Here is a 24,131-nt window from a genome sequence, read left to right as displayed (position 1 = left end):
TTACAACATATGTACACACTAGGTGTACCAAATATATGCCACAGACGGCACCTAAATTAACATAGTAATATCTATTAAGTTTACACACATCACCATATATAATAAAAGCGATTAATATAAATGAGACTTGCTCCATAGAGTAAGCATAAATTCTGCAACAGATGGTCTATCAACCATCAAAACCAGTAAAAGGACCATCGTCCTCCAAACTACCAAAACATTGTCAATGTCCCCCCCAAGGCCAGCAATAAGACAAAAATGCCCCTATAAATTTCTCAATAAGACAAAAATATCCCTATAAATTAAAAAAAAAAAAATTAAAAAACAAAAAATTTTAATTTAAAAAAAAAACTATTTTTTAAACAAAAATTTTATTTTATTTTTTTAAAACGGAATTTTTTTAAAAAAAAAAAACTATTTTTTTTTATTTAGTTTTAAAAAACAAAAAATTTCATTTTATTAAGCGAAAATTTTATTTTTTTAAACGTAAATTTTTATTTAAATAAAATTATAAAAAAAAAATAAAATAACGAAAATTTTCAATTTTATTTTATTTTTTTAATTTTTATCTTATAAAATTGATTTTAAAAAAGAAAAAATTGGCCAAGTTTGGATTTTTTTTTTTTTTTTTTGTTAGTTTTAGGTTTTTTCTAGAAGTTTTAGTATTTTTGTTTATATTTTACTAAGGGTAATTTTGTCATTAGGGAAAATTTTGATAATTTTTGATAGTTTGGATAAGACATTATCACAATTAAAAATTTAAAGGGACATTGTCAATTGAATAGTAGTTTGAGGGGTTACGTGGCCTTTCCCTTACATTTTTATATTTGCCTCCCGCGCGTCACTAGCTGACAAGAAAGGAAAAGGCTAAAAGAAGCCCACTTTCCTTGATCACATGATCTCTCCTTTCCACAAACCCCTCTCAGCATTTGCTCTACACAAGCAGCTCATCCAGCAATTCTCTTCCAAGGTAACACTAACTGCTCATAAGAAAAAGGAATTGTTTTCATGAAGTTCTTTAAATTGGGTTCCCTTTTTCAGAACTGTGATGACAGTTTTTATTAATTATGTATCTCCGAATGATTCTGTTGACTTTTTATTTTATGGGTTGTTTTCTGTCTGCTGGATTCAAAATCTCGTAGTCATGGAAGGAAGTTGATAAAGGGTAGATTTTGGTCTGATCCGTTTGTTCCAGTGGAAAATTACTTGTGGGTAACTTTGACATGAATATGATTTAAGGCCCATGTATCTCAATCGTTTTATATTTATTGACTTTTGCCCCCAGGATCTCTGGCAATCTGGCAAGTACAATTATTTCTATTTATTGTTTTTCATGGAAAAGAGGGGTTTTTTTTGTTTGTTTGTGGGTTAGATTTTACTTAATATATCCCCATCAGTTGGCTACTTAGTACTCTTGATGTGTAAAGGATGTCTTTTTCACTTTTATATGAGATTTTACTCTTGAAATTAATAAAATAGTGACAGAGATGGCAAATGGATTAAAATTAGGATACTATTGCATGAGCTTGTAATTTTGTATGTATTGAGCTTATTTTTTCATACGGCACTTATATCCCATCACATCATATAAAAGTTGCTGATTTGTTATGCTACTTCAACGATAAGGTGACAAGCTATATGCTTCTATAGTTTTTTAATTTGTAAAATGTTGGAATTAATGATAGTTTCTTGAATTATGCATTTTTCAGCACTCTGTTCAAATGGCTCGATCTGCAGTAGAGGAGATGTCAGATTCTGGTGCTTTCATGAGAACTGCTTCAACATTCCGTAATATTATTTCACGAGATCCAAAATCCCAGTTTCCAGCAGAAGTTGGAAGGTATCATCTGTACATATCATATGCATGCCCATGGGCTTCCAGGTGCCTTGCATACTTGAAGATCAAAGGACTTGACAAAGCCATTTCTTTCACGGTCAGTGAATTTCATCATAAGTTTCCTGAGGTTGAACCCAAGTTTTAACACCAAATCAATCTTTTCTATTTGTTTATTATGCTCAGTCAGTAAAACCCATGTGGGAAAGAACAAAGGAAACTGATGAGCATATGGGGTGGGTTTTCCCTGCTTCGGAGACAGAGGAACCAGGAGCTGAACCTGACGTTTTCAATGGAGCAAAAAGTATTAGAGAACTTTATGAGCTTGCTAGTACAAATTACACTGGAAAGTACACTGTTCCTGTATGTTACCCCACATGAAGTGTTCCTCTTTTCTTCTCTCCTCTGCTATCTTTTCTTGTTTTTGCTGGTAATAGATGTTTGAATCTCTAAGACTATAGGTTTTTGCTCTATGATAGGTACTATGGGATAAGAAACTCCAGACAATTGTTAATAATGAGAGTTCAGAGATAATCCGCATGTTTAATACTGAGTTCAATGATATAGCAGAGAATGCAGCCTTGGACCTTTATCCTTCTCACTTGCAAGCCCAAATTAATGAGACTAATGAATGGGTATACGTTGGGATAAACAATGGTGTCTATAAATGTGGGTTTGCAAGGAAGCAAGAGCCTTATGAAGAGGTGTGCAATTTTTTCATGCCATTGTCAATCTACATTCTCGAAAGGAATTCTCTGAATGACTATGCTAGTTTTTAAGTATCTTAATTGATCCTTCTTTCGGCAGGCTGCGAAACAATTGTATGAAGCTTTGGACAAATGTGAGGAGATACTTGGCAAGCAACGGTACATATGTGGGAACACACTGTCTGAAGCAGATATTCGATTGTTTGTCACCCTCATAAGATTTGATGAGGTAATCTATGTCTCTCAAGCAACAAAATGAAGCCTATCAGAAATTTTAGCTAATCTTCTGGTTGTCTGAATAATTTGAACAAAAAGTAGTTTCTATTGAGAACCATCATATTTCTATTTCATTGGAAGTCTGCTGATGACAGCATTTCATTTTTTTCTTGGATTTTCTGAATTATTTATACTTTAATAATTTAGTTTGTAATTTTAGAGGGGTCCCTTAGTTGTGCCTTTCATTTTTCCTTCTTTAATATGCATTCTTGTATCAAAGGAACCACTATATTGTTCCAAGAGTTTGTCTCCAAGTAACTTCAAATATTATAAGATTTTTACATAGGACATTGTAGGACATTGTAGGCTTTTACCTCCCTTTGAACTTATATAACAAACTTATTTTTTGGCTTAATCTTTGTCTTTTCTACTGGACAGCTAAAAGGCGCATAAATAAAAAAATTTAGCCTAAATTTTACCTTTTGTCCCTTAAACATAGGTTAAATTCCAATTCAGTCCCCAGGTTTTTTTTAAAAAGTTTCAATTTTGTTCGTTCCTTCCAACTATCAGGTTGACAATGCTGTCACAAAAATTGATGACATGGTTCATCACAATGTTTTTCATGTCATCAATAATTTATGTGATGGCATTGTACTGGATGGAGGGACTGCATTGCTCATAATTAAAGCTTTTAGGAATGAAATAGGAACTCTTTTAAAATCTAAGGAACTTTATATTTTAAGGAGACGTTCACTTTAGCCTAAAGTTTACCATAGGCACCTCACAAAAAGAGCTGTATGCAATTACCAAATTACTCGAGTGTAATTACATAGCCTTTTTCATTGCAATGGTTTGCTGAAAATGGCTTAGCAACTATCACGTTTTTTCAGACCAAAAATAAGTGCTTTAATGCTTCAGATCAGGTTCTTGCAGCTGAACATGCTTCGGGACATCAACCCTATAGCCCGAACCTTCAATCTGGAAGCTCTGCCATTAATTAGTCTAACGCACAACAGCTTTCTCAATCTGTTGCTTGTTGTGAGCCCAAACGATGGATTCAATAAGTTCTTGCCAAAATCTATGTCCACTAAATAGAAACGTTAAATATGTTTGACCGACTCTGTTTGTTCTTTTAGAGAAAAATTTTAAACAATTCTATTTGTGCATATTGGGAACATATATGATATGAGGAATTTTAGGTCATTTTGAGATAAAGTGAGTCAAACATCAATCAGTTACTTGTTGGGAGCCCAAATGATGGATTCAGTAAGTTCTTGCCAATAACCACGTCTGCTGAATAGAAACATTAAATATGTTTGACCAACTCTGTTTGTTCTTTTAGAGAAAAATTTTAAACAATTAAATATGTTTGACCAACTCTGTTTGTTCTTTTAGAGACAAATTTTAAACAATTCTGTTTGTGCATATTGGGAACATATATGATATGAGGAATTGGAGGTCATTTTGAGATAAAGTGAGTCGAACATCAATTTGTTGCTTGTTGGGAGCCCAAACGATGGATTCAATAAGTTCTTACCAATAACTACGTCTGCTGAATAGAAACATTGGATATGTTTGACCAACTCTGTTTGTTCTTTTAGAGAAAATTTTTAAACAATTCTGTTTCTGCATATTGGGAACATATATGATATAAGGAATTTGAGGTCATTTTGAGATAAAGTGAGTCGAATGTCAATTGTTGCTTGTTGGGAGCCCAAACGATAAATTCAATAAGTTCTTGCCAATAACCACGTCCACTGAATAGAAACATTAAGTATGTTTGAGCAACTCTGTTTGTTCTTTTAGATAAAACTTTTAACAATTCTGTTTGTGCATATTGGGAACATATATGATATCAGGAACTTGAGGTCATTTTGAGATAAAGTGAGTCAAACATGGTCAGTGGAAAATAAAAAAATAAAAAAATAAAACCCTGTTAATGTTCCTTTTTAGTTATACTTGGTCTAGCAAAAACATATAGATACAGCATCTTTTTAATCTAGATCTGATAATTCAGGTATTGGCTTTCTCTTGATTTCTTGGTCTTATTTGAAACTCTGGTGTTTGTCTATAACCGATTCTTCAAGTATCTTAGAAATTTGAGTTTATATAATGACAGGTTTATGCTGTCCACTTCAAGTGTAACAAGAAACTGCTAAGGGAGTACTCGAATCTCTTCAATTACACCAAAGACGTTTTTCAAATGCCTGGCATCAGTAGTACAGTCAACATGGAACACATCAGGCGGCATTACTATGGAAGCCATCCTTCTATTAATCCATTTGGCATCATTCCTCTTGGCCCTGACATTGACTACTCTTCTCCTCATGACAGAGAGAGGTTTTCTGCATAAATTGTACATAAATGCAGACTATTAGATAAATTGTTTGTATCTTGAAGTTATAAGATTTTTACTTGGGATAAACAACTGAATCCTTCATACATCTTGAGGAAAAATGGATTCTTCGAAAAAGGTGCGTATGAATAATCCTAGACAAATGTGTGTTATAATTGATGGTGGTGTGACTGTACTATTCTTCAAAGTTACCTGTATGATAAAGATGGAGATAGCCACCATGTTCTCCCCTGAAGTTTAATTCGAAAAGAGGAGAAAAACAGAAAAACAGTTAATAGTAGTTGACTTTGTGTAGTATCATTGTTATTTTGCAGATACTATTTGGTTTCTTCATTGCAGGCTTAGACTTGTTTAACCATCTTTACAGCCATTACGGGTTAAACGCACATGTACGCACGTGTTTAGGCGTCCTCCAGGTATGGATATATGCTCTTATATAATGCCATTTAGGATGGAATGGTGTATATATATATATATATATATATTCAGGGCCCATATTTCATTCTCTTCCCATAAGTGCTCCTTTATTCAAACCCACTCGCCAAAGGATAGTCTCAGGTAGTTTTTATGAGCGTAGGCCTCCCAAGAGAGAGATAGAGAGAGAGAGAGAGAGAGAGGCTCTTACTAGTAATAAGTCCCTCTTTGCTACTAATAGAAAATGAACTGGTTCAAGATTGGTTTTTTAGTTTCTTCTTGCATATATTTATTCCAGTTTTTCTAAGAGCATTGAATTCTTCTATCATTTTTGTCTGCCAAAAAAGTTTTGAATAAGCCACATAAATGTGGAAGTTTCTTCCTCCCAGAATTGTTCAGAAACAAATGCAGAGGTGGGCAGGGTGCATATTGTATTTAATGTGTTGACTTTTGCACTTCTATTGCTTTTTCTGAGAGGTAGCTGGACAAGAGCCATTTTGTTTCAACATGTTAAGAAATTCCTATTGTTTATATTTTGTGAGGTTTTTTGAACAAAATATTTTTTGTTGTCCTAGAAAGTTTGAGTTTGGACCATTTCAGAAAAATTCATTATAAATTTCAAGTAATTCAGGTTTACTTTTGATAAGATATTCATATAACCATTTAGAGCGAGAGAATGTAAGCCCTTTAATGCCAAAATATAACATACGGTATAACTTGCAACACAATAGTAGTTTCAGGGGATATAGTGTTACATTTTAAAGTTATAGAGAGAGTAAGAGCATGTTTGAGATTGCGTTTGAGGAATAGAGTTTTTAAGTCAGAAAACGCTTTTTGGTAAAAGTTTCATTTTTAAGCTTTTATCGAAAGTACGTTTTGGTCATTTGTAGGCTTTTTAGACCCTTAAAAGTGTTTTTTAATTTTTTTTACCAAATAGCTACTTTTTTCCTTCAAACGAATTTTTTTTAGTGTTAAACGCACTTTTAGGTTCCTCAAACGTACACCCAAACAAGCCTCAAGTAAAATTTTCTTCTATTTTTTGCATTAGAGATAAAATTAGTTATCTTTGAGGAATTCTACTTTTTGGATTAGAGATAAAATTAGTTATCTTTGAGGGATTCCTTTCACGTTGGCAAATAATAAGCTCTTTAGCTCTTATGTTCTTCTTGTGCTTCTCCTAGCACCTAATTTAGAGTTGATTTCCTTCTTCTTAGTTGTTGGACCACCCCAAGGGGGTGGAGCCCTATGCCAGTAACTACTTTCACCTTTATTTATGAACATATAATCTTACATACCAAATTATATGAAACAAATAGACAATGTGCTCAAGCCCTATTGCATATGGGTGAAATAGCGATTGCGGTTAGTGGTTAGTCACTAAAATCGCTAACTGTAACCGCCTAGGCGGTTAGTAATTTTTACTAACCGCCTCCGCTAACCAGGTAGTGGTTAACTGCTTTGAGATAACCGCTTTTTTTGGGCCTTTTTTTAGGCTTTTTTTTAAAAAAAAAACCGATTTTGGGCTCACTTTAAACATTTTTTTGCTCATTTTAAACGTTTTTTTTTTTTTTGTCCTTTTCATTGCCAGTTTTAGCATTAAAAATTGCTATATACCAAAATCTTGTTGGCCACCTTCTACAAATCTACACATCATACAATATACAAATAAAATTACAACAAAATTATTACTTCACTTGTAGTCTTATACACAACATAGAAATAAAATAAAACACAAACAAGTTCATAAACTCACAAGCAACCAAAGAAACCAACATGGTTGAACTTGAAGCTTGAGGCCCATTTCCAAATATATATTGTTATTTATTATATGAAATATGAATATATATATATATATATATATATATATATATAGCGGTTAGCGGGTAGCGGCTAGAGGTTAGCGGTCTTCCAAAACCCACTAACTGCTAACCGCAACCGCCTAGGCGGTTAGCGGTTTTTACTAACCGCTTTCAAAGCGGTTAGGCGGTTAGCGGTTGCGGTTAGGCGGTTTTAAATTTCACCCCTACTATTGCACTGTCCCTTTTACATTCACAACATGCAATTGAGAAACGAAACTTTAAAGTATCATTTTACCTGTGATTGAAAGCATAAATTTTTTATGTTTTTAAATTATAATTTTTTTAAAAACGCAATCTAAACAATCTATTTTTGATTTAAAATTGTACTTTTTATTTATGAAATCACAATGCCAAACATATCCTAAATAATTAGTCTAGAATCCCATTTTGTACATATATTACACCCAAAGGTAATTTTCGTTAGAGTTGTGCCCTTAAACAATAGGAAGCTAACAAGGTTTTTTTTTCTTATAATTTTTTTATTTTCTCATTAATCTCTACAAACATTGATGATGGAAAATTATTTTGACCAAAAGAAAGATTGTGGAAAGTGATTTTGACAGACTTACCTTTCTCAACTTAATAGCAATAATAATAATAATACTAAAAATTATATTTTTATTCTATAATTATCTCGCAATGTTAATATGATAGTGCTAACCAATTATTAGATTAGCCATTGTTTTAAAATAAACAAATAAATAAAAAATCAAGAGTTTATTGAGTTTGTCACATAAGTGTTATGAAATATTTGTAGAATAAAAATGTGATTTATAACATTACTAAAAAAAACGCTAATTTTGCATACATGAACCCCACAACTCTTGGTAAATATTTTTTTATGAAATTAGTTAAACCTAAAAATAGAAAAGAAATGCTAGACAACCTAGACTTACATCTTAATAATTCTTTTATAATTTATTGATACGTGCCATAATGTAATTGGAACAACATCAACTACTTTAATTTTTTTTAACAACTCCAATCACATGTTGATATGTATCCAACAACTTATTAAAAAAAAAAAAAAGTTGCAAATGAATTGTGTAGGCCTTAACATTTTTCAAAGGGTAATTTTATTTTTCACACTCATTTATCATACTAGTTTCACATAGGTTAATTTAACGTGTTTTAAGTGGCTGCTGACATGGAAAGTGACGTAACATTTAGTACATGAAAATCGATTTTTAGTTGGGATATCAGTTTTGAGGAATAGGAGAGATGGTGTGATGAATAGAACAATTTCTATAATTGGGTATTCCTCATCTTATCCGTACTGCTCTTCTTTCTGGATAAGGGAACTCTGCCCGAGCAAAGAGCTCCTCCCTCACTCCCTTATTAGTACTCTTTGCCTCCTCCTCTTTGGACACAGAATAATTGGGAGGCCTAGTCCTTTACGAAGAAGAGGAGGAAGAAAGGAAGAAGACCAAAGTAGGAAAGACAAAGAGAAAAGGGTGAGGTGAATCACTTTGTATTTTGGGTGTAAATGTAGAGAGAGAGAGAGAGAGAGAGAGAGAAGGCTTAATTTGCATAGTATAATTGATTGAGTTTCAGGCCCCGACAAGACCCAGGGTGAGTGCCCTTGCAAAATCACCCATCTTTTTCAAGGGTCAGGCTGTGGTGGAACCCATTTATGGGCACACACCCCTCCAATTATTGCATTCTTGAATTTGTCCCAAGGATAACTTTTGTGTTGGAGGTGGCCTTTTTCATTCTCTCTCTCTCTCTCTCTCTCTCTCTCTCTCTGTGGATCGACCAAGATTGAGTTGTAATTAATCACTTTTCAGTAGAAATTGAAGAATAAATATGATGAAAAATAAACAATGCTTATGAACTTTTTTTTTTAATATGTTTGTAGAGAATAATAATATAAGGAAGACTAGAGTGTTTTTAAAGTCCCTACAAATATGATATGACTCTTAAAATCATTGTTGAATTTGGAATGATCAGTATTGAATTTCGATCTATTGGTGATTTGAAAAACTATATCACATTTGAGAGTACTCGTCCTTAGAAGGGGTGAAAAATGGGAAGATAATTCGAACTAATAACCTCAATTTCATGAGGCGTGATTTCTAGTCGATCGAGTTACTATTTTGGGACAAGTATATGTTATTTGGTAAAACGAAATGTAAGTTATTTTATTATCTTAAATATTGAATATTTGTTTTTAAGGAATAGTTCAATCGGCCAGAAACCACGCCTCATGAAGCAGAAATTACTAGATTGAATTTCCCTTCATCTTTCCCTTTAATTGTGCGGACATGTCAAAAAATAAAAATAAAAATCAATATATTTTATGTAGAAATCATCCGGGAAAATATAATGGGACCCTTTTACTTTTATCCGATTTTGATATTTACAATTCAGTTTTTTATTTTTTATTTTTTTTAAATTACAATTATTTAAAATTCGAGATGTTCATTCATTTTTTTTTAAAAAAAAAACCAAATAAATAACAAAAAATGATATGAAAAAATATAATTACCTTTTTCCTATAAAAAGGAAAAAGAAAAAAGAAAAAAAAAGATGTGTGGTCATGAGCTAACCACGGTGGCTAGGTGGTCATGCCTGGGAATGGTGGTTGGGTGACCCAACCACGACGGTTGGTGATGGTAAAGGGTTGCACAATCTTGTCGACCAAGAGGCCCAGCATGCTTAGGAGCAAAATCAGCGACCAGGAGCTGCTGTAGAGGTGATGACGTCAATGCTGATTGTCGTGCCAACAAGTGGCAGAGCCAATAATTGATATTGGAGGTATCGCTAAAAAAATTTTAGGATACCGAATGGTAACTTGTGTAAGTAGGAGAAAAAAAAAAAAAATCATTTTTTTGGAATGCCATATGAAACTTGTATAGAAAAACAGTAAAAAAAAAAAAAAAAAATTTAAAAGCTTGGGGTGCCGTGACACCCCAAAGCCTCAAGTACCTCCGCCGCCACCGGTGCCGACCATTGTTGCTATATAATGACCCAATATAAAAATAATTTTCATTTTTTGTTTGTTGATTATTTAACAAAAATAAATAAATAAATAAAAGTTTCAGATTTAAAATATCGAAAAATTTCGGTTTTAAATTTGTAAAATTGAAAACTACGTACGGTCCAAAGTCAAAATCAAGTAAAGCACATGGATTCCATCATATTTTCCCTTTTTGAAATGCAGAATGGGATCTCATCTCTTTATTCTTTATAAAGAAAGAAAATTCATTCTCTGTAAAGTAATTAATTCTTATGTATATATATAATCAAATTTGGACCCCTCTCTCTTTTCTTTCTACAATTGTGACAACAACGGTCCTAAGGTAGCAAAATTTCTTGTCGGGTAATTTCTAATCTTCATAAAAAGTGTAACGATTTACACACTACTTGAGAAAAGGATTTGTTGAAACAAATATGTTTATGAATACACAGATTACCTGCACCTCGACAGAAGGACCTTATGAAAACAATCAATTCTTTAGCCACATGATAATATATCATTTGTTAGAAGATCTTATTTTATGGGTGATAATTCATGTTCGCATGTTGGGTTCCTGTTATGTCGAGGTATATGTATAGCAATATATAGGTCAATCATAATCCGACAAATTTAATTAAACGGGTCAAATCTCATACTAAATAATTTTGTATTGGGTTCGTGTCGAGTTCGTAAGTTACTTCAGAAATTGTTTGCCATTATGTTGCGTGTCAGGTTTAGGTCGTGTCAAAACATGGATATAAGAGTATATAAATCAACTCTAACTCTACATATTTAATTAAATGGGTTAGACTCATAGCCATAATCATTTATAGTGTGCATGCACTTGTGAGATTTATATCACACATCGAGAAAATATAAAGAAAAAAGTGGTTAATATGTCTAAGTTGACCAAGTTCATTAGTTTAAGCTTTTGGGTTAGAAGTAGTGTCCTAATATGTATATTAAATTACTATTGTTTGACTCATTTTGATGTTTATTTCCCAACAATTGGTATTAGAGCCCATGGTCAGCTTTTGTTGCTGCTGATACGAGTGTCTCGGTTTGACGCTTTTAGTTTGACTCCACTAAAAATATTGGTTTCTCTTGAAATACGCATGATACTTGTGAGATTTGTATTCCACATTGAGAAAATTTAAAGAAAAATAATGGTTAATATATCTAAGTAAACCCAAGCCCATTAGCTTAAGCTTTTTAGCTAGAAGTGGTGTCCTAATATGTATATTAATGTATTTTTGTTTGACTCGCCTTGGTGTTTCTTTTCCCAACAATTTAATTTCGTTTCATGTTCGCGGATCGTGTCAAAAATTGCCGGCCTTATCCTAAACAAACATCTTATGCACCAAATGAAGCAACCTTGACAATTGAGATGAATCAAATCTCAATCTCCTATTTTTAGAAAGAGGAACAAGGAATTCCATTTGTGAGAAAAAAGAATATCTTTAATTTCTATAAAAGATTCATATATTTTGCAGTAAATATTGTTTGCTTGCTAGAATTGATTTCCTAAGAATTCAACTTAGTGATTCAAACGTCAAATTGCATCACTAATCACATATTGCATTAAAGTATCATATTCACACACACACACATAAACTATAAGCATTATATATATAACAAGGTACACCCATTTTCAATACGAGTAGAATGATCATAATTTAATAATTGAAAGATCGGATGAAGATAATGTCACTGATAAAAGTTTAAGATAATGTAAGGGACAAATGTGGGACACTTGGAGAGAGAGAGAGATTCTTCTAGAAAGACAATTGGGCAATTTTTTCCTAACAAGTTTACTATTAAGATAGCCTTCGCCACGGAAAATAAAGAGCATACCACCATTATATGAGAGAGAGAGAAAGAGGGTGTATAATTTGACTATTGAGATAAAACCCATTAGAGGAAATAAGTAAAAGTGGTAATGATATTTAAGGGATAGGAGGAAGGGCACTTGTTCAAGTCTTTCCTTTATGCCCCACCAACTAAAATTCTTCCCACCATAATCTTTGAAAAATCTTTTAATTATACCCTCAAAACATCACCTAGAAAAAAAAGCATCATAGAATCCAAAACATATAACCCTTTGAATCATATATATATATAATTTTATTTTTATTTGTTTGTATTAATTTTCTAAATATTTTTTTACTTTTTATTTGTTTCCACTAATTTTCAAAGATAATATATATATATATATATATATATATATATTATCTTTGAAAATTAGTGGAAACAAATAAAAAGTAAAAAAAATATTTAGAAAATTAATACAAACAAATAAAAATAAAAATTGTGAAAAGAACAAAAGAGTACAATCTTTTCCCTTACCCTACACCATTCATAGGAGTGGGAATTATTGAATTATTTGGGGGTGAAGGGTGTGCTACTTTTGGGGAGCAAACGTGGATGGGCCCCTATACCCCCAACAATCTAAATATCAATGAGATTCAAGAAAATTATTTTTCCTCTATATAATCCATGGGCCCATCTCTCCCCTCCATTAAAATCCTCCCACCAAGAATTGCTGTGATCCATACAAAAGGCAAAAAGAAAAGATAAAAGTCCACAAAAAAGGAAGAAAGGAGAAAAGTGTGAATTAAATATTTATGTTTGCTTCAATAGTTTTTTGTATTATTATACTACAAAATTAGCAGATACTACAAAAATAGTTCTTTTGCTTCTCTGTCTAAAAATAGTGCTATTTCTCTCTCTCTCTAGATTCAAGCCTCTCTCTTTCCAAGTGTATTTCTTTCTCCCTCTCACACTATCATTTCTGCAGCCTGCAGGCATAGAATACCAATCTCTATGCAGGGTGTCAATTTCTTTCTTTGATGATTACCTGATAGATGATGGGTGTGGCGAGAAATCTGTACTAGGGCATGAGAATCTTCAAGAGGCTTTGCTTTGAGTCCTCCGTCACAGCTCCACCATTGCTGACCGGTGAGTTCTGTCTGGACAAGCCTTCAAGTTCCAATTTTTTTCGCATATTCTGTCTGGGCTTTTGCCATAGCTGTGCATTTGGTATGTTTTGCCTTCTGGGTTTTTTTTTTTTTTTATATTTCTTCTCTCTTTATATACAGTATTGGACCCTTTGGTGTTTCTCTCTTGCCAGCTTTGTGGCTACCTCACTTGTCCTTTTTGCTTCACTATTATATTTCTGGATGAAATGTTTATGTTTTCCTATCTGGGTCTGCATTTGTGTTATTAAATTTCCATTTTTCTTGCGGGCTCACTTCTCATATACCTTTTTACAAATTTTATTTTCTATTTGAGCTTTGGAGACGGTGGAGATGCTGATTATTTTATTTTTTTCTTTCTTGGGTGCGTCCTCAAATATTGTTGGTCTCCCGCTTCCTTTTAAGTGCGTGGAAAATTGACATACTTATGGACCTTCACAGCTCGTATTAGTATCGTCTCTGAGAGAGGAAGTTGGAGAGCATGAAGCTTCACTGTTTAGGACGAGCTTGTAGGTTCTCTCATGTACTCTTGATTTGGGTCCTTATTTTCTTTAACTTCTAAGATTTTACATTTGGATTAAGTTTTTATTAGTTCGCATTTGTTTTTGCCGATTTTATTAGTTTTTTTTGTGGATTAAATGGATTTGTTTTATATTTGTTAATTTAGTGTGTAACAATCATCATGCTTCTTTGCTGTATAATTTGTTGGCATAATTCAAAAGTATCCTCGGATAGACTTGATTGCTAAATTTAAAATTTGAACCTCGTAATTTCATAGTGTTTCATGACTATAAGTTTCTAAGGCATTGAATATTATGTAGGAGAGCTGAAAGATGGAAAGGAACAGACTGGATTTAAGATTTCATCACTCGGGATCAACACAATCCGAGGAATCAGCTCTAGATTTGGAAAGGAACTACTGCAACTATCCTAATCTACCTTTCTCATGTTCATCGCCACATCAACCCTTTGCATCAGGTCCTCAGCATTCTGAGAGCAGTGCTGCCTACTTCTCATGGCCTACTTCAAGTCGATTAAATGATGCGGCAGAAGATAGGGCAAACTACTTTGGAAACCTTCAAAAGGAGGTGCTGCCTGAAATTCTGGGGCGGTTGCCAACAGGGCAGCAAGCTACCACCTTGCTTGAGCTGATGACCATTAGGGCATTTCATAGCAAGATCCTGCGTCGAGTTAGTCTTGGCACTGCAATTGGGTTTCGAATCCGAAAGGGTGTCCTGACAAATATCCCTGCTATTCTTGTCTTTGTTGCCCATAAAGTTCACAGGCAATGGCTCAACCACATCCAGTGTCTACCTGCCGCCCTTGAGGTGGGAAATTTGGTACTTATGGCTTTGCTTTGGGTTTTCAGGTGTCTTTAAATGATCTCGTTATATGTTTTTTGAATAAAGATTTAAATGAACCAGATTAAGCTCAACTCCTTTGGAAGTCTAAATCTCCCTTTCTTTATCTGCACAAGGCATAGTGGAATTGCATTCTGAATTATTAGCTGGCCTTGATAGTTGGAATTATGGTCAACTTCCCTGATAGATTTAAATGCCTTGATTCTCTCTTCGTTTTTATAAATCGTCTAAGTCTCTCCCTAACTGCTGTATCACTCCTCTATAAAATCATGTACACCGACTAATAGCAAACAAGGAAATACTTCCTTTTTCAAATTGTATCAGAAATTATACCCAACTCTCTAGCTACCAAACTATAGATCAAAACTCGATATACTAACTCATCTAGTTGCCACAACACATACAACATCAATCCGCTATTCATTTTTCCTCTCTTATGAAAACTGTCCGATATCAAAATTCTTCCCATGCAGCCCCCCAACTTAGACCCACATATACTCTTTCAAGGAAATCAAGTGGCACCTTTTCCTTTGCTAACAACCTCTTGGAAAGACATTAAATATCTAGAGGGGTTGAAAAATATAAAAAGTATGACCTGTTACACATCTCCAGCGTTATAAATGAAACTGGATTGAATATCAAATTTTTGTTGAGATTTCAAGCTTGCTACGATATGGAGTGAGCTCATATTTTTACTTTGAAAGTTGAAGTGTCTTTTTGATATTTGTGGCAGGGGCCAGGAGGTGTATGGTGTGATGTGGATGTTGTGGAATTCTCCTATTTTGGTGCGCCTGCTCCAACTCCTAAAGAACAATTATATACAGAGCTTGTAGATGGCTTGAGGGGAAGTGATCCATGTGTTGGTTCTGGCTCACAGGTAGTTTGTTTCTCTTAACAAAAATCCTGTTTTATGTGCTTGTTAAATTATAGAGAAGACATTTGAATGCAACTTGATGGTGAGTAGAGCACAGGTCGTTTTTGTTGAGAGAAGCAAGGTAATTTGGTGTTGGATCAGTGCTTTAGACAGTGCTTCAGTATTTTTAATTTTTTTGTGTTAATGCACGAGTCGAGAGTAAACAAAATGGACAAATTTTGGATACTTTGAACTATGAGTATATGTCTAAAGACTATCGGTAGTTCTTAATTTTTTCCCCTCACTCTGGTAAAATTGTGGAGAGAAGCAATTCAAGTTTGGAATATTTGGATTTTGGAGTCATTAAATAGCCATTCAAAAAATCAATCTATACATTGCCAACTCTGGTCATTAGCAATATTCATACTTTAACAACCCATGAGTGTGTATAAAATCTTGTAACTATGTCGCTGCTTGAAAGTTCTCTTTGTGAACTTAATATGAGAATGTCAGATCTGATTGTAATTTCAGTGTTTTCAATTGAAAATGAAATCCTGGAATAGAGTGCGCAAAAGTTGTATGCAGGTATACTTGTTTATCAATTTTATTTGTGTTCGGGTGATTTGAGTGCTTTATTATCTGCCCTATTCACAATACAGCATCCCGCAAAAGATAGTGTATGCAACTCTACCAAGTTTTGGAGAATTCTGGAATATACCATGACAAAGCACTGATCAATCTTTGCTGCATACAAGGAGTTTCTGGAAATTTTCCTTAAATCTACATTTTGTTGATCAAACTATCTTTTCATTACTATTCTTTATCCCTAGTGTTGTGCTATTTTTAACAGGAATCATGAAGATATTTGTTAAACTTGAAACAATACTACTAAGTTTATATTTCAACCTTTGTTGTGCTAATTGATGGTAGGTTCTAGAACCTTTTAATTAAGCGTCTGTTACAAATTTAGCTTATTCAACTATGATTTGTTTTTCTTTTTTCTTTATATAGATTAAAGTGAAAATTTTGAACACTGATGGTTTTGTCTACTATTAATTTTTATTTTTATTTTTTATAGATTAAGTGAAAATTTGGAACACTTTGATAGTGCATCAAATTTTTGTATCTCTTTTTATGAAAAGCGGGCCTGTAACTACCAAAATAAGTTATATATACTCTCTTCTAGTATATGTGAGAATTGGTTTTGAACAGCTGGATGCAAGGATCTGGTAATGATGCTGTGTGACGTAGTGAGAAGCATAATTTAAAAACACAAAAACTTACAACTCTTCTATAAATTCTAGAAAACTCTAAGAATTTTAGGGAATAGGAGAAAAGCTCTCTCAAGAGTGTTTCCTATTGTTAAAATTTATGAAAACAACACACTGGGGAGCCACACCATCCTTATATGCTTAAATAGAAGTTAGAGGTGTGCATCATTAGAACACCACTCACCTCACGCTCTGCCATATTTGGAATCCACAACCATTCTCCATAAGACGTCTCTCTCATGAAAATTACGCCAAAGCCACTTCCCTAAGAGAGTTCAATTGAACAAAAGTAAATTATGGACCCCTAACTCTCATTCTGAGATCGGAGAACACACCGTAGACTAGCTATCCAAATGGAATTTGAACTCTTCACCAATACCACCCTACAGAAAGTCCTGCTGCAACTTCTCTATGCAGTTGGCAACACCAACTGAGAAGGAAGAAAGAGACATAAAGTACGTAGGCTGATTAAATAAAGTACTTTTGATCAAGGTCACCCTCCCACCCTTTGACAAATACATCCTCATCCATCCAGTGAAATGTGAAATGATATTGAACCTAAGCTCCTTTTCAAGTCTTTTGTTTTTTTTATCTGTGATTGGCTGAATCGAAATATTGTGGCCTTCATTTCTGGCTGAATCGAAATGATATTGAACCTAAGCTCCTTTTCAAGTTTTTTGCTTTTTTTTTTTTTTTTTTATCTGTGATTGGCTGAATTGGAATATTGTGGCCTTCATTTCTGGGCTGAAAAAAGTGAAGTTTTTAGTTTTTAGTCAGTATATATCCATTTGTAAATCAGCACGGTTTAAATGGCAGATCTGGACCACCTTAGAGTGGGAAGGTAACAACTACTCACCTGAAGCAATGAGAAGATCTCAACTTCTAACAATTTCACATTTTTTTTTCCTTTCTCTTATCAGTATATTATGTTTGCTTCAATAAGTTAGCACAAAAAAAGGTTCTTCCAGAATTTCCTTGGTCCTGTTGCCATTGCTGTTGATGCCAACAGCATTTGATTGAATACAATCTGGCTCCTGGCTATCTTACATGGTGAATAATTGCATGGCCAACAGTTAGATTCCAGATATCTGTGTGATTAACACCACAATTTTATGCTTTAGGGTAGGCATGAATCTTTTTTTTTTTTTTTTTTCCTGTTTGTGTGATTAACGACACATCATAATTTTGTGTGTAATGAACATAACAATTGACATGAATCTTTCTTCCTTTCTTTCTGTTTCATCATAATGGGTTACAAGTTTGTTATTTATAGGTGCCCTATTTTAAAGAGATTTAGTTGAGTGAATAAATTTCATTTTCTAATTGACCTGATTGTTTACTCAATATATGCTTTGAGAGGGATTGTATAGTATGGAAGCTTGTATTAGCAAATGGTAATGTTGCACTGGATAACTCTAGTGTCATCATTGAGACTTGCACTCTTTCCATGTGGGAAGAAAACAGATGTGTTTGCCTCTTGCCCTTTGATATGGCTATGAGTATTGAATGCAAATCTATTCCATTCTAGCTTCATTGTTGTAAATAAATTGTTTTATGATGTAAAATATGAACTTGCACAGCTTGCAGTTTGGTAGCATAGAACAAGACAATTAAGGGTAGGAAGATGAACAAATCAAATTGATTTCATTCTAGATTCTTTATTCCACGTAGTCTTGATAATGAATCTCTCTTAAATTTCCTTTTGCAATTATATCTCAAGTAGTGATTTGTCATCATTTTATGGTCTTGTTGATTCAGTGAGGCAAAACATTTCTCAGTTATCTCTTGCACATTTAATAAATGGTACAACTTATCAGGAAATAATTTGATGGTGGCAAGGGATATTATTAAAATGAAAACCTATAATTTTTCTAATTGAGTTGTGACAACCTAGTTTGACGTGTATTCTTTTATTATTGACTGGTGGATTTTGATTAAGTATTAATTAAATGATTAAATTCAAAATTTTCTATCTGCTTAAGCTTTTTAGAATAAGTGGTGATTTAACATGATAAATGTTAGGTTGGAGCAAAGATATAAATGTCCGTGGAATAATATGTAATTTCCTAAGAGCATAAGGAGTGATATATAAACCTTGTAGAAGAAGGCCGGGTGTCCTAGCGAGGTGTCCTCCTATAGCTATTATATAGGATATTCTTGTACTTTGGCTTTTCTATTTAATGAATGGAGGAGGAATAACCTACACAGAATCATTAGCTTCATTCCATTTTTAGCTTTCTTTTTCTCTTATTTACCTCTAATTTCAATTAAATATTTCATGTATAGGGCCTCATTTGTTTTAGTTTTAGTTTTAGTTTTTTTTTTTTTTTTTGGGGGGGGGGGGGGGGGGGGGGGGGGGGCGCACATGAGGGGGAGTGTGTTAAGGTATAATTAAATGAATAAATTCACTATTTATTTTTGGGATAACTGGTAATTTAACATATTTTGTGGAATATTTATATTCCTTTTTTTATTTTTATTTATTTATTTTTAAAAATGTGATACAAATCAACCATTGTGTGCAATCTCATAATTGTAACAATTAAATGAGTTTTCTGATATAGCAATTAATTTCAAATGCTTTCTTCCATACTTCATTTTCCATAATATGCTGACATCACTTATTGGTAGGACAGAAGCTTAGTGAACAAGTAATCTTGGAACGAGAAAAGAAAAAGAAAACCAAGATACTTGGTAGTCATTGATGATCTTGGTTGTCTTTCGAAGGTTATGAAATAGGATTTGTGGCTGCTTATATTCTGCTACCTGCTTCCTTTAGCTGGCAAACTCTAGTGCTTGGTATTTGTAAAGCTTCTTATCCTTGTTTGGTGATTCATCCATATATTATTGTGACTTCTGAATTACATAATGTTCTAAATATAGTTAATCTTTTCAACTATCTCTAGCTTAGCTAGGCCTCCTCGTTTTGAGACATTATGTCTTTGGGGTCGACCCCAGTAACAAAGAAGGAATCCATAAAAACTTGGGATCCGACACCGTGATAAAATACCACCTCCATGATTAGGCCATGTCCCTGAGATTTGATAAAAGAAAAGTGCATTAGAGGTTAATTCGATGTAATTGAATAAGTTATTAGAAATACGACGGAATGAAAGACCAAGGAAAGAAAGAAGAATGCACCAAAATGCTGGTGCTGCACCAAACGCTGGTGGTTGTTTCTTCTTATAAGTGAATGTGGTCATTATGCTCTAGAATATGGGGTTTATCTTTCCAACTATCTCTATCTTAGCTATATCTTTTAACTTCAAATTGTGTAGTATGTTTTGTTTTAATTATGTGTGGAGGCATTATTTAGTTTTATTTTTTCTATTCAATGTTAATTTAGTAGTATGTTTGGTCTAATTCTTTTCAATTGCCCTTTTTAAATGAAACTGGTTTACAATCTTTTTTCCAGGTTCTTTACTCTCTTCGATGCCCTGAATCTCAATTTTGCTAATGAGATCTGTTGCTCAGTAGTGACGTGTGTCTTGTTTTGCTCCAGAAACTACCTAATTTCTTTTTACTTGTATAGGTTGCAAGCCAAGAGACATATGGAACCTTGGGTGCTATTGTGCAAAGCCGAACAGGAAATAGGCAGGTTGGTTTCCTCACAAATCGCCATGTGGCAGTTGATTTGGACTACCCAAACCAGAAAATGTTTCATCCGTTGCCACCCAGCCTTGGACCTGGAGTGTATCTTGGTGCTGTGGAGAGGGCAACATCATTTATTACGGATGATCTTTGGTATGGCATCTTTGCTGGAACAAACCCAGGTAATGTAGTTCTAATTTGCAGTTGTCATTAATTACATGGACCCATGGGGTCATTAGCAAAGACCGAGATCTTCTCATTTATGGGCTTGTTATAAATTTAGGACTCACATTGTGGAACCCTGGTTCAGTAAAGTCTAGGAAGGTGCTATCTTGCTCTGTAAAATAATTAGCTGAGATCATTGATTCGAAAATGCTTCTTGAAGAAGACTTTGAAAAAACAAAAAAAGAATAAGAAATTAGATTAGAAGACTGGGGCTAGCAAGTGTTCTAATGCTTGTTTTGATTTTCATGACTTGCTGATTTCTCAGAGAGATGGTAGATACTTAATGATATTGCTTGTAAAAGCTGAGATTGGGGTGTAACATCATCAAGGCAGGAAATACTTTTGGCATAAATATATTGAATTTTTTTGTAATGTACTGCAATATGAGGGAAAGGGCTCCTTTTAGCTTTGCCTGCAGAACTCTCTATCATTGTCTTTCTTTTGGATCTATTGGTTTTGTGCTGGTTTAACCTGTGAAGCTTACTTTGAAATTTGGGAGAACTGTTGATTACTTTGGATACCTTCCTAGTTGGACCTGTCCCTTTTCTATTGAATATCTTACTAAGCAAGATTTTCTATAATTTCACATATGTGCTTATGGGTTTCTTATTGCGTTTTGACCCCCACACATGCCTATTACAATTTGGTTCCCCTGCAGAAACATTCGTACGAGCTGATGGGGCCTTCATACCTTTTACAGAAGATTTTAACATGAACAACGTAACTACATCTGTTAAAGGTGTGGGTGAGATTGGTGATGTCAACATTATAGATTTGCAATCTCCCATTAACAGTCTCATTGGAAGGCAAGTGGTCAAAGTTGGAAGAAGTTCTGGGTTGACTACTGGGACCATACTGGCCTATGCCCTAGAATACAATGATGAAAAAGGGATTTGTTTCTTTACTGATTTTCTTGTTGTTGGAGAGAATCGGCAGACCTTTGATCTTGAAGGTGATAGTGGAAGCCTCATTCTCTTAACTGGTCAGAATAGGGAGAAGCCTCGACCGGTTGGGATCATTTGGGGTGGGACGGCTAACCGGGGTCGACTAAAACTAAAAGTTGGACAACCCCCAGAAAACTGGACTAGTGGAGTTGATCTTGGGCGCCTTCTTGACCTCCTTGAACTTGATCTCATCACAACCAGTGAAGGGCTTCAAGGTTTGTGCTTCTGAGCCAACATACTTCTTTGTTTTTTATTTTTATCTTTTTTGGTATGTAGCTTCCTGGTTGCTTCTGTGACCACTTTTGTGCGGAATGAAGGGGAATACTTCTCATATCACCCAAAGCAAGCACAAACATTGTTTTGGTTAATTACTTAATTACAGTTGACCCTCTGACTTGGCCCTAATTGTTATTTCTTACAAGTAGATTGAATTCTAGCAATGTTATCTTACTATGAAAATCCATCAATTGAAAAGGTAGAAATTAATAGCCTTTATTGCCTAATGCTACTCCTTCCATAAGTGTACTCATTATGGGCTTAATGATGAAAATTTCGAGATAAGATACTGCTAAGCCTGATTGGTTGGTATTTATCAGCTGAGAGATTGAGAGAAGGGGTGGAAGTATGTGATGGCAAAATATTTTCTGCATGCCCAAAATATCTTCTGCATATTTATTACTGACTTGTGATACTTTCTTTATTGTTTTATGGTAATATAGGTGCGTTGCAAGAGCATATGAATGCTTCAGCAGCAGGGATGGGTTCTACAGTTGGGGAGTCATCTCCTGCTGACCGGGTGCAATCAAAAGATAAACTTGAAGAGATCTTTGAACCACTTGGTTTGAATCTCGAGCAAGTTCCAGTCGAAAGCGAGTCCTATCAGGAACAGAATATACCGTTCCTGCGTACGGAGTTTCACATAGAAAATGGGATTGAAACAGCTCCAAATGTGGAGCACCAGTTCATTTCAAGTTTTGTGGGCAGATCTCCGGTTCATCAGAACAACCAAGAGAATCATCAACCAGAATCCAATAGTCTCTCAGCATTGAGGAATGGCTCTGGTGAAGAGATTTTTGTTTCTTTGCAGTTAGGTGAGCCCGAATCAAAGAGAAGAAAGCATTCTAATTCCCCGTTTAACATCAATGAACCAAAATGAATCGGGGGCAAGAAAATTGACTCGTTTTCCTTGGAGGAAGAGTCTTATGATGAATGAATGAGTCATAATTATTCCTCCATTCTGGCATCAAATTGCCGGCTTTAAATTATGAATTTCACTATTATCTTTGTTTAGTGTCAAAACTGCTACAAAAATATGAGGTTCATGCATCCTTTGGATCAATTACCATTCTTTTTAGCATGTTTTGGTCAAGGTTACAACAATAGGTTATATATGTTCATACTTTCATAGAGAAATGTGTAGGTGGTACTTGTGTTTAGTTTTTCTTGGATCTGTATCATTTGGTAAAGTCATTGTACCATAAGCACTCCCCAAGGAGGAGTATGAACAGCTACTGCAAGTTATAATAATGTAAAATGTTATTTTTGGCTAGTGGCTTTTGTTTATTTACTTCCAAATTTATGTTTTTTCTTTTTTCTTTTTCCTTTCAATTGTAAGACAGTATCTCTACTGTTAAGTTTTTAATAAAGCAAACTCATAGTTATCCTTGAGGAATGTTCTTACTGGATTTCTCTAGAAGGCCCATAATTTTTTTATTTTTTTATTTTTTTTTACAAATTTATGAAGTATAGTGAGGACAAAATTGGACATACCTACTTTCTTCCACTTATGCATTCTTCTCTCTTCTCACACACACAAACACACTACATGGTGAGTGGTGGTGATGGAATGGATACAAGTGAAAAGATTGCCAATTGCTTCAGCACCACATGTTGCCTAATGATTTTCATTATTGTTTTTCTGAGCATATGTTGCTTAATCATTAAGCCGGTGCACGATGACCTCTATGTTGAGGGTTGAAGGATGGAAATGGACTAGTTTTTCCTTGGTGTGTATCTTCTATTCATTCCATCAACTAAAAGATTGCTATTCCCTGTAACCCTTTTCTCCTTATTCAATTAGTTAAACAAAAAAAAAAAAAAAAAAAAACCCTAAAAGATTGCTCTTTTGTTTGTTTCAACATGTTAACTTTTTGTGTGAGAGCAGTAGCAACAGATGTCTTATATATCATTATCTTCCTTATGTTTAGGAAAAATTTCAAAAAAATTACAAAAACTTACTCACATCAGATTCCTTACATTTAACCAACCCTCAAGGGTAACTACAGTGTTTCTCAATGTGTAGGGAACCATTTTTGGTTTCCTACATATTATTTTAATATAAACATTTCTCTTTCCTCTCTCCTCTTTCATTTTTTTTTTTTGTCTTTAATTGGGAATTGCGTTGGGATTTTGTAAAGAAATAATATTTTAATTGTATAGGGAAAGGTAAAGGAAGCTATTATGAAATATATTTTCATAGGGAAGTAAAAAGTAGTTTTGTGCTCTAAACTTAGGAAAAATCAAAGGGAAACTGCTGCTAGTGCTCTTATATCAATGATGAGGATTA

General features: G+C 34.0%; 2 protein-coding genes across 4 annotated transcripts; both read left to right on the top strand.

Moving 5' to 3' along the window:
- Positions 1-862: 862 nt before the first annotated feature.
- Positions 863-5,407, top strand: LOC132170606 (Glutathione S-transferase family protein). The gene is made up of 6 exons (XM_059581636.1): positions 863-970; positions 1,710-1,934; positions 2,021-2,197; positions 2,314-2,538; positions 2,642-2,770; positions 4,877-5,407. The coding sequence occupies exons 1-6, from the start codon at positions 896-898 to the stop codon at positions 5,108-5,110; spliced, it is 1,065 nt and encodes a 354-aa protein (XP_059437619.1). The 5' UTR covers positions 863-895; the 3' UTR covers positions 5,111-5,407.
- A 7,642-nt stretch (positions 5,408-13,049) lies between these two features.
- LOC132170328 (protein NARROW LEAF 1) lies at positions 13,050-23,114 on the top strand. 3 transcript variants are annotated; one of them, XM_059581266.2, is made up of 7 exons: positions 13,050-13,303; positions 13,762-13,829; positions 14,142-14,648; positions 15,415-15,558; positions 20,338-20,578; positions 21,280-21,780; positions 22,285-23,114. In XM_059581266.2, the coding sequence occupies exons 3-7, from the start codon at positions 14,154-14,156 to the stop codon at positions 22,719-22,721; spliced, it is 1,818 nt and encodes a 605-aa protein (XP_059437249.2). In that variant the 5' UTR covers positions 13,050-13,303; positions 13,762-13,829; positions 14,142-14,153; the 3' UTR covers positions 22,722-23,114. The 3 variants fall into 3 exon arrangements, with proteins under 3 accessions (XP_059437249.2, XP_059437247.2, XP_059437248.2); XM_059581264.2 differs by having other exon boundaries at positions 13,726-13,829; XM_059581265.2 differs by lacking the exon at positions 13,762-13,829.
- Positions 23,115-24,131: the final 1,017 nt, after the last annotated feature.

The sequence above is a fragment of the Corylus avellana genome, chromosome 1, assembly GCF_965113065.1.
Source record: "Corylus avellana chromosome 1, dhCorAvel1.hap1.2, whole genome shotgun sequence".
In the NCBI taxonomy this organism is placed as follows: Eukaryota; Viridiplantae; Streptophyta; class Magnoliopsida; order Fagales; family Betulaceae; genus Corylus; species Corylus avellana.
The sequence above is the reverse complement of the archived record's forward strand: the minus strand, read 5'-3'. Positions and strand labels throughout refer to the sequence as shown.

Excerpts from the sequence above, each read along its gene's own strand:
- LOC132170328 (XM_059581265.2), top strand. The coding sequence starts at position 14,154 with ATGGAAAGGAACAGACTGGATTTAAGATTTCATCACTCGGGATCAACA. Across the intron at positions 20,579-21,279 it reads CTTTGCTGGAACAAACCCAG|AAACATTCGTACGAGCTGAT; the intron begins GTAATGTAGTTC and ends GTTCCCCTGCAG. Across the intron at positions 21,781-22,284 it reads AACCAGTGAAGGGCTTCAAG|GTGCGTTGCAAGAGCATATG; the intron begins GTTTGTGCTTCT and ends ATGGTAATATAG.
- LOC132170606 (XM_059581636.1), top strand. The coding sequence starts at position 896 with ATGATCTCTCCTTTCCACAAACCCCTCTCAGCATTTGCTCTACACAAG. Across the intron at positions 971-1,709 it reads TCCAGCAATTCTCTTCCAAG|CACTCTGTTCAAATGGCTCG; the intron begins GTAACACTAACT and ends TGCATTTTTCAG. Across the intron at positions 2,539-2,641 it reads AGCAAGAGCCTTATGAAGAG|GCTGCGAAACAATTGTATGA; the intron begins GTGTGCAATTTT and ends TTCTTTCGGCAG.